Genomic DNA, 19801 nt, shown 5'->3' on the forward strand with positions numbered 1-19801 from the left:
GAAGCACTGGAATGAGTTACCTAGGGAGGTGGTGGAATCTCCTTCCTTAGAGGTTTTTAAGGTCCGGCTTGACAAAGCCCTGGCTGGGATGATTTAGTTGGGGATTGGTCCTGCTTTGAGCAGGGGGTTGGACTAGATGACCTCCTGAGGTCCCTTCCAAACCTGATATTCTATGATTCTATGATTCTATGATCTATATCATTTGGTAAACTGGGTGCAAGCAAACAATAAGCATTTTAATACAGCTAAATGTAAATGCATCAAGGAACAAAGAACATCGGCTGTACTTACAGAACAGGGTCTCTATTCTTGGAAGGACTGTCTCTGAAAAAGATTTGGGGGTCATGGTAAATAATCCCCTGAACATGAGCACCCAGTGTGACGCTGTGACCAAAAGAGCTAATGCAATCCTGGGATGCAGAAACAGGGGAATATTGAGTAGGAGTAGAGAGGTTATTTTACCTGGCACTGATGTTACTGCTACTGGAATCTTGTGTACAATTTTGGTGCCCACAATTCAAGAAGTATGTTAATAAATGATTAAAGGATTAGAAAACCTACCTTATAGAGATAAACTCAAAGAACTCAATCTATTTGGCTTAACAGGGAGAAGGTTAAGGGATGACTTGATTACAATCTATGGTCTGGTCTACACTGCCACTTAAGATGATGTGAGTTACGTCGCCCAGGGGGGTAAAAAAAATCACCCTCCCCCGAGCAATGTAGCTTATATTGACCTAACACAGTGTCTACACCACACTATGTCAATAAGAGACACTCTCCCACCGACTTAGTCTCTGCCTCTCGGGGAGGTGGAGTACTGAAGTTGTCAGGAGAGCACTCTGACATCAACTTATTGTGTCTTCACCAGAGCCACTAAATCGATGCTGCTGTGTAGACAAGCCCTATAAGTATCTACTTGGGAAAGAAATATTTAATAATGGGCTCTTCAGTCTAACAGAGGAAGGTATAAAACATGATCCCATGGCTGGAAGCTGAAGTGAAACATATTCAGACTGGAAATAAGGCATAATTGTTAATGGTTAGATTAATTAACCAGTGGAACAATTTACCAAGGGTCATGGTGGATTCTCCATTGCTGATAGTATTTAACACAAGATAGGATTTTTTTTTCTAAAAGATCAGCTCTAGGAATTATTTTAGGACAGTTCTATAGCTTGTGCTATCTGGGAAACAGGACTAGATTATCACAAGGGCCCCGTCTGGCCTTGGAATGTATGACTCAATATGGTTTCATTGGTGACTCAGTGGTAAAGTGCTCACTTTGGTAACAAGTGTTGTGAATTCAAGTCTTGCTGGAGCCATTTTTAATTTATTCCAGTGGAGTTTGGTCTACTGGAAACTGACTAATCTCCTCTTCTCATGTACTGTCGGCACAGCAGCCCAAGGGGTACATGTCCTGGGATTGCCATCTTTAAATCACCAAAGTGGTTTACACGCTGACTTTCCCACTGATTTTCACAAACACAAGCTCTGGTTCTAATGGGGGATTTCATCACCCTGACATCTGCTGGGAGAGCAATACAGCAGTGCACAGACAATGCAGGAAGTTTTTGGAGAGTGTAGGGGGACAACTTCCTGGTGCAACTACTGGAGGAAACAACCAGGGGCCATTCTCCTCTTGACCTGCTGCTTACAAACAGGGAAGAATTGGTAGGGGAAGTAGAAGTGGGTGGCAGTGACCATAAGATGGTTGAGTTCAAGAGCCTCACAAAAGGAAGAAAGGACAGTAGCAAAATACGGATCCTGGACTTCAGAACAGCAGACTTTGACTCCCTCAGGGAACTGATGGGCAGGATCCCCTGGGAGGCTAATATGAGAGGAAAAGGAGTCCAGGAGAGCTGGCTGTATTTTAAAGAAGCCTTACTGAGGGTGCAGGAACAAACCATCCCGATGTGCAGAAAGAACAGTAAATATGGCAGGCGACCAGCTTGGCTTAACAGTAAAATCTTCCGTGAGTTTAAACATAAAAAGGAAGCTTACAAGAAGTGGAAACTTGGACAGATGACTAGGGAGGAGTATAAACATATTGATCGAGCATGTAGGGGTGTAATCAGGAAGGCCAAAACACAACTGGAGTTGCAGCTAGCAAGGGATGTGAAGGGTAACAAGAAGGGTTTCTACAGGTATGTTAGCAACAAGAAAAAGATCAGGGAAAGTGTGGGACCCTGAATGAATGGGGGAGGCAACCTAGTGACAGAGGAAGTGGGAAAAGCTGAAGTACTCAATGCTTTTTTTGCCTTCGTCTTCACAGACAAGATCAGTTCCCACACTACTATCCTGGGCAACACAGTATGGGGAGTATAGGGTGACCAGATGTCCCGATTTTATTGGGACAGTTCTGATTTTGGGGTCTTTTTCTTATATAGGCTCCGCTTACCCCCCACCCCCTGTCCCGATTTTTCACATTTGCTGTCTGGTCACCGTAAGGGAGGAGGTGAGCAGCCCTCAGTGGTTAAAGAACAGGTTAAGAACTATTTAGAAAAGCTGGACATGCACAAGTCCATGGGTCCAGATATAATGCATCCGAGGGTGCTGAGGGAATTGGCTGATGTGATTGCACAGCCATTGGCCATTATCTTTGAAAACTCATGGCAATCGGGGGAGGCCCCGAATGACTGGAAAAAGGCAAATATAGTGCCCATCTTTAAAAAAGGGAAGAAGGAGAACCCGGGGAAATACAGACCAGTCAGCCTCACCTCAGTCCCTGGAAAAATCATGGAGCAGGTCCTCAAGGAAACCATTTTGAAGCACTTGGAGGAGAGGAAGGTGATCAGGAATAGTCAACATGGATTCACCAAGGGCAAGTCATGTCTGACCAACCTGATTGCCTTCAATGATGAGATAACTGGTTCTGTGGATATGGGGAAAGCAGTGGATGTGATATATCTTGACTTTAGCAAAGCTTTTGATACGGTCTCCCACGGTATTCTTGCCAGTATGTTAAAAAAGTATGGATTGGATGAATGGACTATAAGGTGGATAGAAAGCTGGCTAGATTGTTGGGCTCAATGGATAGTGATCAATTGCTCCATGTCTAGTTGGCAGCCGGTATCAAGTGGAGTGCCCCAGGGGTTGGTCCTCAGGTCAATTTTGTTCAATATCTTCATTAATGATCTGGATGATGGAAAGGATTGCACCCTCAGCAAGTTCGCAGATGACACTAAGCTAGGGGAAGAGGTAGATACACTGCGGGGTAGGCATAGGGTTCAGAGTGACCTAGACAAATTTGAGGATTGAGCCAAAAGAAATCTGTTGAGGTTCAACAAGGACAAGTACAGAGGCCCTCACTTAGGATGGAAGAATCCCTTGCACTGCTACAGGCTGGGGACTGACTGGCTAAGCAGCAGGTCTGCAGAAAAAGACCTGGGAATTACAGTGGATGAGAAGCTGGAATCAGCAGTGTGCCGTTGTTGCCAAGAAGGCTAACGGCATATTGGGCTGTATTAGTAGGAGCATTGCCAGTAGATCAAGGGAAATGATTATTCCCCTCTATTCGGCACTGGTGAGGCCACATCTGGAGTATTGTATCCAGTTTTGGGCCTCCCACTACAGAAAGGATGTGGACAAATTGGAGACAGCCCAGCAGAGGGCAACAAAAATGATTAGGGGGCTGTGCCACATGACTTATGAGGAGAGGCTGAGGGAACTGGGGTTATTTAGTCTGCAGAAGAGAAAGGTGAGGGGGGATTTGATAGCAGCCTTCAACTACTTGAGGGGGGATTCCAAAGAGGATGGAGCTAGGCTGTTCTCAGTGGTGGCAGATGACAGAACAAGAAGCAATGGTCTCAAGTTGCAGTGGGGGAGGTCTAGGTTGGCTATTAGGAAACACTATTTCACTAGGAGGGTGGGTTACCTAGGGAGGTAGTGGAATCTCCATCCTTAAGGTTTTTAAGGCCCGACTTGACAAAACCCTGGCAGGGATGATTTAGTTGGTGTCATGAAAGTTCATTTACGCAAACAACGTCTGTTGCAGTACCGAGACCCAGACATTTCACAAGATTGATGCCACCTTAAACCGGGACATGACAAAGTTAGCTGACTACTGTAAGACTTGGCGTCTCCAGCCAAGCATCATAAAAACAGTATCCAGTTTGTTCCATCTTCATCGCGCCAGCGCAACCTGAGAACCGAATGTTTATCTGAATGGTCAGAAGGTGAAGCATGAAGAAGAACCGGTCTATCTAGGTGTGACCTTAGACCGCACACTGAGTTACCATGCTCACCTGAAGAAGACAGCAGCTAAAATTAAGACATGCAACAATCTTAGCAAACTGGCAGGTTCGTCATGGGGTGCTCGTGCTCCAGCTCTGCGGATGTCAGCTCTTGCCACCTCGTATTTGGTGGCAGAGTACCAAGCACAATTATGGAGACGATCGTCACACACCAAACTGGTGGATACGCAATTACATGCCGCCATGAGTAACATCTCCAGCACCCTGCGTCCAACTCCAGTCCCATGGCTTCCAATTCTGACCAATATTGCTCCTCCTCATATCAGATGAGAGGTTGCCACTGGTAGGTTACTGGAGAAAACACATGCCAACTCAAGCCTGCCACTGCACAATGACCTTTTTAAACCATCAGTTGCACGTTTGCTGTCAGATCACCCATTATGGTCTCATCCGCCACACCAGGATGTTACGGCAGAAACACTCTGGCAAGAGGAATGGATATCTATTATAATCCCTAACCAGTCCCTTGTCACCGACCCCACAATTTGCCCCCCTGGTTTTGACCTGCCAGATCGCCAGTGGTCCCCGTTGAACCCGAAGCGGGCAAGGTCTCTGTGCAGCCAACCAGTATCACTGGGGCCTTCGTGACAGCCCTTTGTACAGCTGCGGCACAACACAGACAATGATACACATTGTCGATGAATGCCTGCTGACTAGGTTCAGCGGTGGCCTAGAAGAACTGCATCATGCCACAAAAGATGCTTCCACTTGGCTAGATGATTATGCACAGGCTAAATAAAATAAATTAACTGTTTTAGTGAGGACTGAAGCAAAACAGAGGTGAAACACCTCAGTTAGCTTGATGTTGTCAGTTATTACCTTTGCTTCCCCATTAAGTAGTGGACCCACACTTTCTTTCATCTTTCTCTTGCTCCTAATGTATTTAAAGAGCCTCTTCTTACTGCTTTGGACATAACTCATTCATAACTCTGTTGTTCTTTTGTACTGCTCCTTAGCAATTTGTCCAGGTTTCCACTTTTTGTAGGATTCCTTTCTGGTTTTCAGGTAATTAAAGAGCCCTTGATGGAGCCATACTGGCCTGTTACTCTTCTTTCTATCTTTGATTTGCATCAGGGTATTTGGCAGATGTGCCTTTAATATTGTCTCCTTAAGAAACTACCAGTTCTCCTGAACTCCTTTATCCCTGAGACTTATTCCCATGGGACCTCTCTGAGATTGTTAGCTTGTTTTTTGAAGTCCATCATCCTTATTCTGCTGCTCTCACTCTGTCCTTTCCTTAGAATTATGACATATATCATTGCTTGATTGCTTTCACCCATATTTCCTTCTATCTTCACATTTGCAACCAGTTCCTCCCTGATGACCAGAATCAAGTCTAAAATGCTTTGCCTCTGTTTACTTCCTCCCATTAGAAGAAGTACCAGCTGAACAGGGACCAGCATTACTTCCTAAGAGAAACTAAGACATTACCTCATTCAGAAGCTTTTAAGAATGCAAGGAAACGTGGGCCCTCATCTCCCGATCTGCATGATAAAAACATCTGGTGGCTTGGCAGCTTCATAATCATACCTTCTGGGAATGCTCATGTCAATAACAACCTCCCACAGTCTTGTGACATCTGCCAGTCTTCAGAGACTCCGACAATTGGATGGGCACACATGTAATTAGATAGAGAAATGGGTGTGTATGGGGATAGGTGACCTTTAAAATACTTTTAAGAAATCAGTACATAAAACACAGTAAAAACAAGAAAAAAATGCAAATTCATAAACAGTTGCACATCCCTAACCATAAAACGTACATTTGCAGTTGCCCACCACTGAAAATTTGATCTACATTGTGTATAAAAGACTATCTAAACTTGAAATGAAGTTTAGCATAAAACTACTATAATAATAATAATAATAATAATAATGAAAAAGAAGATCAACACCATCTCCAGTACCAAATAATTTACATTGTCTGCTCTTCAAAGTGGCCAACTTTGCTTGACCCAAGCTCAAAAGGCATGCCGTACATCTATTTGTGAACCTATATTTAACAGTAAAAATAAACACAAGATACAAAAAACCAAGGGACAATGACCAATATCGCCATACTTATGTTCTTATGAGGAGAGATTAAAAAGATGGGGACTGTTCATCTTAGAAAAGAGATGACAGAGGGGCGATATGATAGAGGTCTATAAAATCGCAAATGGTGTGGAGAACATGAATAAGTAAATGTTATTTACCCATTCACATAACAAAAGAAACTGGGAAGCTGGGAATGGGCAACAGGGTATGGATCACTTTATGATTACCTGTTCTGTTCATTCCCTCTCAGGCACTAGTACTGGCCACCGTTGGAAGACAGGGTGTTCTTAAAATGTCAGTATGGGCAACATTCTTGAACAGAGGGAAAAGACAACACAAATAAGACCAAATCACGATTTGAAATCTCAATAGTGACAATACAACTAGAAAACAAATGAGACAAAGGATGGGTAAAAACATAGTAACAATCCAAGCAGGCCATAGAGAAAGAATTGGCACTAGTACTCAACCAAGAGTACCATCATGAGTAAGGGCAAAAATGTCACCACGCATCAGTCAGATCAGAAGCGGATAGAAAAGTTGCAAGTCGCTGTGCAGACAGCAGATGCAATTCCAGATTGGGAATAATTAAAATTCCCACACCCATTCATATTCAGAGAGCAACAAACAAAATAACCCATCAGATCAGTGTTCATCATTAAAAATAAGTAAACAGACTGAGAAAAATAACAATCACCAAATTTTCTTATATCCATTAATCCTCAACATTTCCATTGGTCAAAGAGACATACACTTTGGTCATCAGTTTGTTCAATCTATACCTGTCAGTCAAACTCAGTCACAGAGACACATTTCATCAGGTACTGAGCAAGCAACCAAAGCACTGGAAGGTCAGGAAACCAATCTATCACCACTAGTCCACCTTTATCTCATGCAGAAACCTACCAGTAGTATTAGGTGTGTAGCCCCACTCAGGGAGTTCAGGACCCAAAAAATCTGTGATTTTGTCATTCCCCACACCCTCCAATTCAGACTCAGTACCAACCTCAAGGGAGAAAACCTCAGAGAGACCAGAGGGAGGTCTGCGGATCCCATAGTAACTGGCTCAGCCTCCATTTGTCAGGCAGGCTCATGGCAAGAGGCCACTGCATCAGGAGATACAGACCCAATAATGCCATCTCCCCCTAGATTATAAAGGGGGTGCTAACCCCTCAGAACTAGGCTCTGCCACAGTCACCCCATCCTAGGGTGACCAGAGGGCAAGTGTGAAAAATTGGGATGGGGGTGGGGGGTAATAGGTGCCTATATAAGAAAAAGCCCCCAAAATTGGGACTGTCCCTATAAAATCGGGACATCTGGTCGCCCTACCCCAGCCTGTGCTGTACTCTCAGAAACCCCCACATTCCCAGGACTAGCTGGCCTCTTCTTAAGGCACTGATTAACCAGATGTGTCAAGATCCCACAGCGCAAAACAGGCCATGTCCTCAGTGGCCGCAGACAAAAGGGATTCACACTCCCCAATCCTGTATGTCAGGGAGACTTTGAGAGCCTCGGAAGCATTGTTTAATATGATAAAATCCTGCCTGCAAGAGGACAGGACATGGCTAACATCCAGGGTGTTACAGCTACAGGAATCCTGCTAATAGGGCAGTGAAATTGCCCTAACAAGTCATGTCTCCGGCCAGCAGCTTCTTTGAAAAAGGAGGGACACTACCGGACAAAAACACCTCTCACTACAATCCCCCCCTCAACTGCCCATTTTTAAACCCAGTCACCTTCCCCAGAGCTAGGACACCCTACACCACACAGGTAAAGTCTGGAGGCAAAATTCGGCAACCCAGGGCCACAGGTTAAATTCTCCTGCAGGATTTGCCAGTCTCCTTGCGGACAGAGTTAAGCCTGGTTCAGTGGTTATGCTGAAAGCTGTTCCAGGCAGCGTATTGATGGGCCAAGCTATTTTTGAGCAATTAACATCTTTTTTTGATTAACGTCTATGCTCCTACTGTAGGGGAAAATCATAGAATCATAGAATCATAGAATATCAGGGTTGGAAGGGACCTCAGGAGGTCATCTAGTCCAACCCCCTGCTCAAAGCAGGACCAATCCCCAACTAAATCATCCCAGCCAGGGCTTTGTCAAGCCGGACCTTAAAAACCTCTAAGGAAGGAGATTCCACCACCTCCCTAGGTAACCCATTCCAGTGCTTCACCACCCTCCTAGTGAAAACGTTTTTTCCTAATATCCAACCTAAACCTCCCCAACTGCAACTTGAGACCATTACTCCTTGTTCTGTCATCTGCTACCACTGAGAACAGTCTAGATCCATCCTCTTTGGAACCCCCTTTCAGGTAGTTGAAAGCAGCTATCAAATCCCCCCTCATTCTTCTCTTCTGCAGACTAAACAATCCCAGTTCCCTCAGCCTCTCCTCATAAGTCATGTGCTCCAGCCCCCTAATCATTTTTGTTGCCCTCCGCTGGACTCTTTCCAATTTTTCCACATCCTTCTTGTAGTGTGGGGCCCAAAACTGGACACAGTACTTCAGATGAGGCCTCACCAATGTCGAATAGAGGGGAACGATCACATCCCTCGATCTGCTGGCAATGCCACTACTTATACAGCCCAAAATGCCGTTAGCCTTCTTGGCAACAAGGGCACACTGTTGACTCATATCCAGCTTCTCGTCCACTGTAACCCCTAGATCCTTTTCTGCAGAACTGCTTCCTAGCCATTCGGTCCCTAGTCTGTAACAGTGCATGGGATTCTTCCGTCCTAAGTGCAGGACTCTGCACTTGTCCTTGTTGAACCTCAACAGGTTTCTTTTGGCCAATTCCTCTAATTTGTCTAGGTTCCTCTGTATCCTGTCCCTACCCTCCAGCGTATCTACCACTCCTCCCAGTTTAGTGTCATCTGCACACTTGCTGAGAGTGCAGTCCACGCCATCCTCCAGATCATTAATGAAGATATTAAACAAAACCGGCCCCAGGACCGACCCCTGGGGCACTCCACTTGAAACCGGCTGCCAACTAGACATGGAGCCGTTGATCACTACCCGTTGAGCCCGACGATCTAGCCAGCTTTCTATCCACCTTATAGTCCATTCATCCAGCCCATACTTCTTTAACTTGTTGGTAAGAATACTGTGGGAGACTGTATCAAAAGCTTTGCTAAAGTCAAGGAATAACACATCCACTGCTTTCCCCTCATCCACAGAGCCAGTTATCTCCTCATAGAAGGCAATTAGGTTAGTCAGGCATGACTTGCCCTTGGTGAATCCATGCTGACTGTTCCTGATCACTTTCCTCTCCTCTAAGTGCTTCAGAATTGATTCCTTGAGGACCTGCTCCATGATTTTTCCATGTTGTGTTTCTTGCAGAGCTTGGCTTCTCTTTGGACACATTGTTGACCTTTTAATTTGTGGGGAGGGGCAACTTTAATTGTCCTCTTAATGCGAGATTGGATAGGAACCATCTGGAACCGCATCCACTGTCTTCTCAGTAACATTCAACCCTTAAAACCCAAAACTTTTTCTTTTGTGCCTCACATCATTAAATGTATCATGTTTGGGCTTGTCTGTGTTTGTGTTGCGTGTGTTTGTGTGAGTCACTTTTCTCTTCTCACGTTGTGCCTCGGGAGTATTTTGTGTAGTTGAGTCCCTTGCTTGTGTGAGTGCTGTGCATATCATGCTATGTTTTTTGTGGGTATGCTCCTGTTTTGTGGGTTTGTCTTGGGTGCATCTTGCATGTCTCCTCCTCTGCCTGGTGTGTATTTATCTTTTGTCAGTGCTTTTGTGAGGGTGTGCCTCTTGCTTTTGTCAGTCAGAGCCTTGTCTGTCTCCAGTGTTGTTTCCTCTGTGTGTTTATGTCTTGCATGTGTATCTGAGTACACACCTCCAAGTGTCTCTTTCCACATACCACCTTTCTGACCTTGCTTAGAACCAGTACGGTATCAAGTCACAAATCCCACCCAAATCCCAATGGAACCTAACCTGTTGCCTTCGAAATCTCCAGTCCTGGCTTTGGTCCCATGAAGAAATAATTTACACCAGTCCTCTCTCTCTCTCTCTCTCTCTCTCATTGTATCCTTCCCCATCTCTCTCTCCTTCTTTCACTATTAAAATTCCAACACATTTCTTCCCCTTGGAGATAGGGCAGAAACCCAACGGCATCCAATAGGAGTTTTTCTTCCTTCAGAGAATTGCTCTTATCCTGCAGGGAAAGAATAATGTAGAACTTAGGTGCTACAATGTGCAATGTTTGTCATCACATCACCCTTTGTCCTGCTATTCCAGGGCTAACACAATCACACGACTCCATTGCCGGATCAATGGTTAAAGCACTAGTTTTGGTAGTAAGTGTTGTTCAGTTCTAGATGGGGCCATTTGCAATTTGTTCTGGGGGAGTCTGATCTACCAGAAGCCGGTTAATCTCCTCTCTTCCTGAACTGTGAGCACTGAAGTCCAATGGGTACATGTGCTGGGCTTGCCACCTTCAAATCCCCCAAGAAATTTACACGCCAAGTTTTCCACTGTTTTTTATGGCATCCAAATCCTTTAGGTACCTGAAAAAATCTCATCCCTTGGTGTGTTTGGATGTGCGTCTTTCTCTCCCTCTCTTTCTGATGTGCTTTCAAAACCATGATGGCCTGATAGTCATATGAGAAGCAGCGTTCACCAGTCCATGTCTGTACGTGGAGATTGCCTGTGAGCAAAACATGCAAGGCTAGATTTAAAAAACAGCTACATAGGCTGGAGCCAGTCGGTGGCCTCTGAGTCTGCAATGTTCATCTGGAGAAGACCTCAAGGGAGCCCTGCATGAAGAAAGCAACCATTCAGCACATGTGCAGCATCCTCCACAGTACCATGGATGGACAGTGGGCTAGATGTAACTTCACAGCATCAAACTCTTATTTTTCTGTTTGATGACCAATTCATTTATATTCATCAGAATGAAATCTAGTATAGAATTATCCTGAATAAAGTTTATAATGCAGACAAGGCAGAAGTGTTCGATAAATATTTCTGTTCTGTATTTGGGGGAAAAATGTAAAGCTATACCTCAAGTAACAAAGAACACAGGTCAGACTTGCAGGATGAGGGACTCTACTCTGGGAATCAGTGACTCTGAAAAAGATTTTGGGGTCGTGGTGGAGAATCAGCTGAGTATGATGCTGTGGCCAAAAGAGCTAATGCAATCCTGAGATGCACAACCAAAGGGAATCTCCAGTAGGAGCAGAGGGGTTATTTTACCTTGGAAGTTGGTATTGGTGCGACTGCTGCTGGAATTCTGTGTCCAGTTCTGGTGCCCACAATTCAAGAAAGATGTTGACAAACTGGAGCGGGGTCAGAGAAGAGCCACGAAAATTATGGGGAACCTACATAGGGAACAAATATTTGATAAAGGGCTCTTCATTCGACCAGGCAAAGATATAAAATGATCCAATGCCTGGAAGTGGAAGCTAGACAATAAGGCACATATAAGGGAAATAAGGCAACAATTTATAACAGAGAGGGTTATAACAACTTCCTTTGGCAGCTTGTTCCAGAGCTTAACTATCCCTGTAGTTAAAAAGTTTTTCCTAATATCTAACTTGAATCTCCCTTGCTGAAGATTAAGCCCATTCCTTCTTGTCTTTGGAGACCAATTGATCCCCATCCTCTTTATAAGAGCCCTTAACATATTGGAAGACTGTATCAAGTCCCACCTCAGTCTTCGTCTCTCAAGAATAACCATGCCCAGTTTTTTTAACCTTTCCTCATAGCTCAGGTTTTCTAAACCTTTGATCATTTTTGTTGCTCTCCTCTGGACTATCTCCAATTTGTCCACTTCTTCCCTAAAGTGCGGCACCCAGAATTAGACACAGTACTTCAGCTGCAGCCTCACCAGTGGTAAGCAGAGCGGGACAATTACCTCCCGTGTTTTACATACGACACTTCTGTTAATAAACCCCAAAATGATATTAGCCTTTTTTGTAACTGCATCACATTGTTGACTCATATTTAATTTGTTGCGATCCACTATAATCCCCAGATCCTTTTCCACAGTGCCACCACCTAGCCAGTTATTCCCCTTTTGGTAGTTGTGCATTTGAATTTTCCCTCCTAAGTGTAGTACTTTGCACTTGTCTTTATTGAATTCATCTTGCTGAACAGAGAATAATATTCCAATTTGGCAAGGCCATTTTTAATTCAAATCCTGTCCTCCAAAGTGCTTGCAACCTCTCCCAACTTGGTGTCATCTGCAAATTTTATAAGCATACTCTCTACTCCATGATCCGAGTCATTAATGAAAATATAGAATAATACCGGACCCAGGACTGACCCCTGCAGGACCCACTAGATACATCCCCCCAGTTTGGCAGTGAACTATTCATAACTACTCTTTGAGTCTGGATTTTCAACCACTTTTGAATCCACCTTCTAGTAATTTCATTTCAACCACATTTCCATAGTTTGCTTATGAGAATGTCATGTAGGACTGTGTCAAAAGCCTTACTAAAATTAAGATCTATCATGTCTACTGCTCCCCCTTTATCCACTATGGCACTGACCCTGTCAAAGAAGGAAATTAGGTTGGTTTGGAATGATACTGACTTGACAAATCCACGCTGGCTATTCCTTATAAACCTATTATCCTCTAGGTGCTTAAACATTCATTTTTAATACATTTCCCCAATCTTTCCGGGTAACAAAGTGAAGCTGATTAGTCTATAATTTTCCAGGTCATCTTTGTTCTCTTTTAAAAAACAGGTAGTATGTTTGCCTTTTTGCAGTTCTCTGGGACCACACCCATCCTCCAGGAATTCTCAGAGATAATTGCCAATGGTTCCAAGATTGCTTTAGCTTGTTCCTTAAGTGCCCTGCCATGAATTCCAGCAGGGCCCTGCCAAACTGAACATATCTAAGTTATCAAAATATTTTTAGCCTGTTCTTTCCCTATATTGGCTTGCATTCCTTTCTCCTTGTTGTTAATTTGAATTGTGTTGTGCATCTGGTCACCATTAACCTTTTTAGTGGAGATTGGAGCAAAACAGGCATTAAACTTATCAGACTTCTTGATGTCATCAGTTATTAGCTCCCTTCTGACACATCTCTTCATCATTATATTATTCCTAATGTATTTCAAAAGCCACTTCTCATATCCTTTTGTGTCCCTGGCTAGGTGTGGCTCTTTTTGTGCCTTAGCATTTCTGATTCTTGCCCCTATGTGCTGGAGATACTCTTTTGTACTCCTCCTTAGCTATTTGTCCATCTTTCCAATGTTTGTAGCATTCCATTTTGATTTTCAGGTCATGGAGCCACGTTGGCCTCTGATTATTCTTTCTATCTTTCCTTCAGGTCGAGATAGTCTGCAGACATGCCTTTAATATTGTCTCCTTGAGAAACTTCAAGCAATCCTGAACTCCTTCTGCCCATGGCACCTTACCTACCAGTTCTCAGAATTTGTTAAAGGCTGCTTTTTTTAAGTCAATCATCCTTATTCTGCTACTCCTTCCTTTCCTATCATTTCGTGGCCACTTTCTCCCAAATTACCTTCCACCTTCACCTACGCAAGCTATTCCTTCCTGTTGGTCAGAATCAAGTCTACAGTGGCTGTGCCCCTGGTCGCTTCCTCTAGACAGAAGAGCTACCAGCTGAACAGGGAAGTTGTGACCCTAACTAGGCCATTAGCTATTTCAGAAGCTTGTAAGACTACAAGGAAATATGGGCCCTAGATTCCCAATCTGCATGGTAATTATACCTGGTGGCTCCATTAATCATACCTTCTGGGAATGTGATAATAACAACTTCCTACGGTCCTGTAGTAACTATCAGTCTTCAGAGACTCTCACAATGGGATGGGCACCAATGTAATCTGAGAGAGAGAGATGGATGTGGATAAACAGAGGTCAGGTTTTGTACCAGTTTAGCCATTATGCCAGAACAACCACTAGTATGGATTCAGGTACACCCATATCGTTAATTTCTCTCCATTGATGGCAATAAACTATCTCAGGATGAGCATCTTTCCACGGGTATTCACTGCTCAAAAGCTAAAAACCCAAAGCTCTTTTTTGTATGCGTCCCACCTTTTCACATATCATATTTGGGCTCGTGTGTGAATCCATCTTGTGCATTTTAAGTTTTGCCTAATGTGAGTTTGTATTCTGTGTATTTGAACCCGTGGCTTGTATGACTCTTCTGTGTCTCATGTTTATGTGCCAGGTGTGTGTGTGTGTGTGTGTGTGCACATATGTTGCCCATATGTGCCTCTTGCATGCCTCCCCTTCCTCGTGAGTCTTTGTATCTATTGTCGACGCATTTGTGTTGTGTGTGGTTATGCCTCTCTCTTGGATGTGTCAGAGCCCTATCTCTGGTGTTGTTTCATGTGTGTGTTTGAATCTTGTGTGCTTTAGTGCATTGCTCCGAGTGTCTCTTTCCTTCCTTCCTTTGCCTAGAGCCAATGGGGGAGAAGCCAAAACTCACAACCCAACTTGTTGCCTTGAAAATATCAGAAATAGTTCCTAACCCAAGAACACCTCTCAGCTGTAAATCTCTCTCTCTCTCATTGTGTCCTTCCCCATCTCCCTCTCCTTCATTCACTATTAAAATCCCAAGGGAACATTTCTGCCTCTCAGAAATAGGGCAGGCACCCAACGGCATCCAGTGGGAGTTCTTCTTCCTTCAGAGAATTGCTCTTATCCTGCAGGGAAAGAATCACGTATCACTTGGATGGCGGGATGTGAATTATATATGTCATCACCTCACCCCCACATGTAGTCATATTCCCCTGACAGCTGATGCCTATTGCTATCCCAGTGATTCACACATCAATTCTGGCAATCAGGTGTTATGAGTTCAAGTCTCACTGGGGGAGTCTGATCTACTGGTGCTGGCTAATCTTCTTCCTTCCTGAAATGACAGCACAGCAGCCCAAGGGGTTCATGTGCTCTGATTGCCACCATCAAAGGGATTTAAACACCCAGTTCCCCACTAATTATCATGGTGTCCAATTCTTTTAGTCCCTTTGCAGTGCATTGTGGGTCAGGATTTAGGGGCACCGGCAGAGCTACACAGGGTGAGGAGCTGTTGTAGTAATTGGGCCTACAAATTTACCGTAGTATTAAATTCAGCTGTGAAGAGTGAAAGTTTTACCAAATGTCCAGTCACAAATAACAATAAAGGTTGAGCGGAAAAGTTGCAAAGTGAAACTCATTAAATGAGCCCAAACAGGCCCCCGGCCATCACTCAAGGACTGTGTTTGGATCATGGCTGGTAAACGAGAGAAGTGTGGGGCTGGAAATCAAAGGACCAAAACTGGTGTGTGGGGAATAAGGCCTCACTAGTAAACCGGAAAATATGGTTCCACCCATCGCTTCCTTCTGGGATCCTTATAAACAAGCAAGTTGGGGAGAAAAACTGACGTAGGAGAGGAAGCGAATGCAACAATCACTGACAGAACACAGGGGAAGGAGTGAGCTTTACCATCATGGCTGCCTTGTGGGCCATCTCCTGGGAGCACAGGATCCAGCATGACACCCCTAGGCCTCCTTCATCCTAATTCCGAGAGACGTCCTGACCAGGCCGGGCCAGAGAGAGGGACCGAGTTGACATGGCTCCTTGACCGGCTTTGGCCCAACCCCAGCCACCACCTGTCATGGGAAACTGGGATATGTCTGCACTGAAAAGACAAAACCATGGCGCTGGGTCCCGGCTCTGAAACCTGGACAGTGGGGCAGTTCCCAGCCTCCGTCCCACACCTGAACGTCAGAGTCAATTGACCCAAGCTCTGAGACTCCATGTCACAGGTTTCTCTTTGTCCTTTAGACGTACGCTTTGTCTTCTCCCTCCCCACCATATTTTTTCTCTTTTCTTTCCCTCTCCTTTCTCCTTCTGCCTAATAAGAGTCTGGTTTAGCCGGAGAACACTGAATGTTTTGCAACACTGCGGTGAGCCAGTAACCAAAGACACAGGTAAAAACAATGCCCCGAACTGTTGGTACGAGTTTGCCAGGTCTCGGAGTGCCCTGTGTTTCCTCAGCAGTGAGGTTGCAAATGAGAATCAACACCAGAGACAGACGCTGTATTTTCTCTCCTCTTTAGTGGGTGTGTCTGGTTTTGCTTCTAGGACACAGGATTGGACTTTACCCACCACAGCTCCTGACCATCTCAACTAATTTCTCTTTTCCCCCAAAAGGACCGTTATTACCATCTGTAGCTTCTACGACACTTTGGGGCACTTCGGTTCCTTCTAAAAACCCTCACTCCAACTAAAGGGAACAAACGATGTGCGTAAAGAAAAAAAAACCCTATTTAAACACACTTGACCTGGAAAGAAATAGCTGTTTGTCCTTCTTTTCTGTATCTTTAATAGAAGGGTTGTTAACGGTTTGTTTGCCATGGGACTGAGCAGGCCGAGGGCTCTGGATGCCAAACCCTGAACCTTGTCGAACAGTTTGAAGTTGGACAGTGACATGGTCACATAAAAACTTTTGACTCTCTGGGACCAAATAGTCCATAAACTATTTCAATGGACCCCAGGACTAGAGCAGCAGGGGGCACCAGGTGGGGATTGAGGGACATTGGCAGAGCAGGCTGTGGGGAGCTTAGGGCTGGGATAGCAGGAGGGTATAAATCAGGATTGGGGAGCACCGGTAATGCTGTGAGTTCCCAGGATAGGACTGGATTAGGAAGGTGCCAGTGTGTTAGGACTTGGGGTCTATCCACACAGCAAATGAAGCTGTGTTTGCAGCATGGGTGGGCATTCCTATGCTAACTTTAGTCTAGCTGGCATGGATAACAACAGCAGTTGGGACATGTTGGACTGGACTGCAGCACAGGCTGGTGACCAGAATATGTGCCAGGGTCCCTGGTGGGCTGGCACTGGGACAGCTACCCCATGGTGAATTCCGTGCCACCCAGTATTGTTACCCTCACTAGCTAGAATAAAGCTGGCACTGTTCTGCCCACCCATGCTATAATCACACCTTTGCTTGTTGGATAGACACACCCTGAGATGTTTCGGTGGAGCCCACATCTCTGGCAGGACATGTTCTGTTTGTTCCCCAACCATGCCTGGCCTGCTGGGCCACTACTTTTAATTGCAAGATATCAGGAAATTGTCCTTACCCAATTGTTTATTGGATTTCCTCGCCCACTCCTCCCCCTCCATGTCTCGCTGGGCCTCTATATAACCTGTTCCCAGACAGGCAGGAGGATCACGGTGAGGCTCAGCTCAGCAGAGGCTGGGATCCATCGCTCCAACAGCAGTGAAGGAACAAGGACTTGGGTAAGTTGCCGGAGATTCCACCAGCCGGGAGAGAGCAGAGAACAGTGTCACATGGGGCTGCAACTGCAGGGTTTATTTCTGGGAGGCAGCATGATCCAGTGGTTATTGAAGTGGTGCTCAGAGCCAGGACTCCTGGGTTCTAGCTCCAGCTCAGTGTGGGGAGGAGAGAGAGAGAGAAAAGGGAGCAGAGGTTGATGTCAGTTGGGCTCAGAGCAGCACATCATGCAGTGGGGCAGGAATAATGGGAGGGGAGGAGTGGGGTGGGACTGGGGAGGGGCTTTGGGTCCAGCAGGTTCCATAGAGGAGGCAGAGCCCCACCCCGCGCTGTCTCCATTCATCTTCCCTTTTTGTCCACGCTGCAGGTCGATCCAGCGACAGAGACAGCCATGGCTCCAAGCGGACCCCGCCCTGCGGTCCTGCTGACCCTTGCACTGCTGGCTGCCTGTGTGGCTCTGACCCTCGGGCAGAGGTGGAACCCCCTGAACGACATGTTCCGGAAAAATAATGTGGACTACCCCAAGACCGTCGCCACCAACAACAACGCCTACTGCAACAGGATGATGTGGGACCGGGTGATGTACTGGAAATACACCAACACCTTCATCCATGCGACAGCCGAGAACATCAGCAAAGTCTGCACGACAGATGGGGTAGTCAGCGGGCCCAACCAGTACCAGAGCACGAGTCCCTTCAACATCACCACCTGCACATTTAACCCCTGGAGCATCTCTTACACCGGGATCAGCGCAGAACAAAAAATCATCATCTCCTGCTGGAGTGGTCTCCCTGTTTTATATGTGAAGAGCATATAGGGCCAGCACTAGGCGTGGAGGGCAGGCAGGAGACCCTGCTGCTTCCTCCCATCTGGCTCTGGCTCCTCCATACTGGTCACCGCACCTGGCTCCTCACCTACCTCTGAACACAGGTCAAACTGTACAGGTGTTTCCTCCCCTCACCCTCTGCTGCCCCCTAGTGACCACTATACAGTATAGCTGCCCCTTCCCCATTCCCCACTCTGCTGCCCCTAGTGCCCATTATACAGTATAGCAGCCCCTTCCCTGCTCCTACCCTCTGCTGCCCCTAGTGCCCATTATACAGTATAGCTGCCCCTCCCCATCCCCACCCTCTGCTGCCCCATGTCATCTCCCCACTGCCAAAAATAGTGGCCATCTCAACCTCTGTCCTTTAATCAAGAACTATTCACCAGTTTCACCCTGCTGGTGTTGCACATTCAGTCTAAGAACGGATAATCCTCACATTCATCATGTTAAGTGTTATATTCATCATTGTTCTTTTCATCATTTTTTAATATCTGCCCCCTACCTGCCATTCTCTGTGCTCCCTGAACTCAATAAAATCTGAAACCTGCAAAGCAATAACCGTCTTGTTGTGTTACATTGGGAATAGCAAGATTGTAAATTGCTGAACACTCCAGGAGTGTGCTGTGGTTTCCAATGAGATTCTCTGTGTTTTCAACCCCGTCTCACCCTTCTTCCCCAATCTTGGGAACAGAACCCGGGAGACCTGACATCCACCTCCAGGCCTGCTATAACTCACTAGACCCCACTTCCCATTAAGAGCTTGGTATTAAACATATGAGTCCTGAATCTTCATCTGCCCTTTTCTAACCCAGTGGAAAGCGCTCCCCTCCCAGGGTCACGATTAGAACCTGATTCCCAGCCTCCCTTGCACTAACCCATTAGACCCCACTCCTCTCCCAAAATTGGACCTGACACAACAGATACAGACCTTCATGCTTCAGGGTAGGATCCATTCACTAACTGAAGAAGGTCAGGAAGAAATTTTGCCCCTGAGAAAATTTTTCATAATTCTCATGGGGTGGGGGGAATTCCTTCCCCTAAAGCAACTGGGACAGGCTAGTGTCAGAGACTGAGCTGAAGGGACCCTGGTCTGGGCCATCCCCAAAGTCATTGCCGAAGGCTGGGTCATTCCAGCTGCCACCCCCAATCCCTCCATGAGAGGAACTGTCAAAACTGGTCTCATGTGGCATTTGAACCTGTGATCTGGGGCCCACTTGGAGCCATAGAGTTTTACATGCAGCCCCTTGGCTGGATGCCTGCAGAGTAACTCACTAACAGGATTGATGTGATGTCTCCACCTACAGCCAGTAGCCCAGTGGTCCTTAGAATCACTGTGGGATGGATAATGTTTAAGGGGTTATGTGTCTGTGTTGAAAATTACGTTCCCAAGGCAAGGAACCAGGAGGTGACATATCTTGGGCAGGTTCCTTTCAGGCAGGAAGGAACAGACACTTATCTACCTG

At 45.7% G+C, this 19801-nt stretch overlaps 1 protein-coding gene and 1 long non-coding RNA gene across 2 annotated transcripts; one reads left to right on the forward strand and one right to left on the reverse strand.

The window, feature by feature from the left end:
- Positions 1-286: 286 nt before the first annotated feature.
- LOC112116148 lies at positions 287-10709 on the reverse strand. Its single transcript, XR_003370165.1, has 3 exons — positions 10240-10709; positions 5787-6604; positions 287-324 (listed from the first exon to the last, which is right to left on the reverse strand). It is a non-coding gene; the product is annotated as an uncharacterized LOC112116148 (long non-coding RNA).
- Positions 10710-17903: 7194 nt separating this feature from the next.
- LOC112116147 (ribonuclease-like) lies at positions 17904-18329 on the forward strand. Its single transcript, XM_029913358.1, has one exon. The coding sequence runs from the start codon at positions 17904-17906 to the stop codon at positions 18327-18329; it is 426 nt and encodes a 141-aa protein (XP_029769218.1).
- Positions 18330-19801: the final 1472 nt, after the last annotated feature.

Source organism: Terrapene carolina, unplaced genomic scaffold (assembly GCF_002925995.2).
Source record: "Terrapene carolina triunguis isolate 2854851 unplaced genomic scaffold, T_m_triunguis-2.0 Scaffold612, whole genome shotgun sequence".
NCBI classification, from domain to species: domain Eukaryota; kingdom Metazoa; phylum Chordata; order Testudines; family Emydidae; genus Terrapene; species Terrapene triunguis.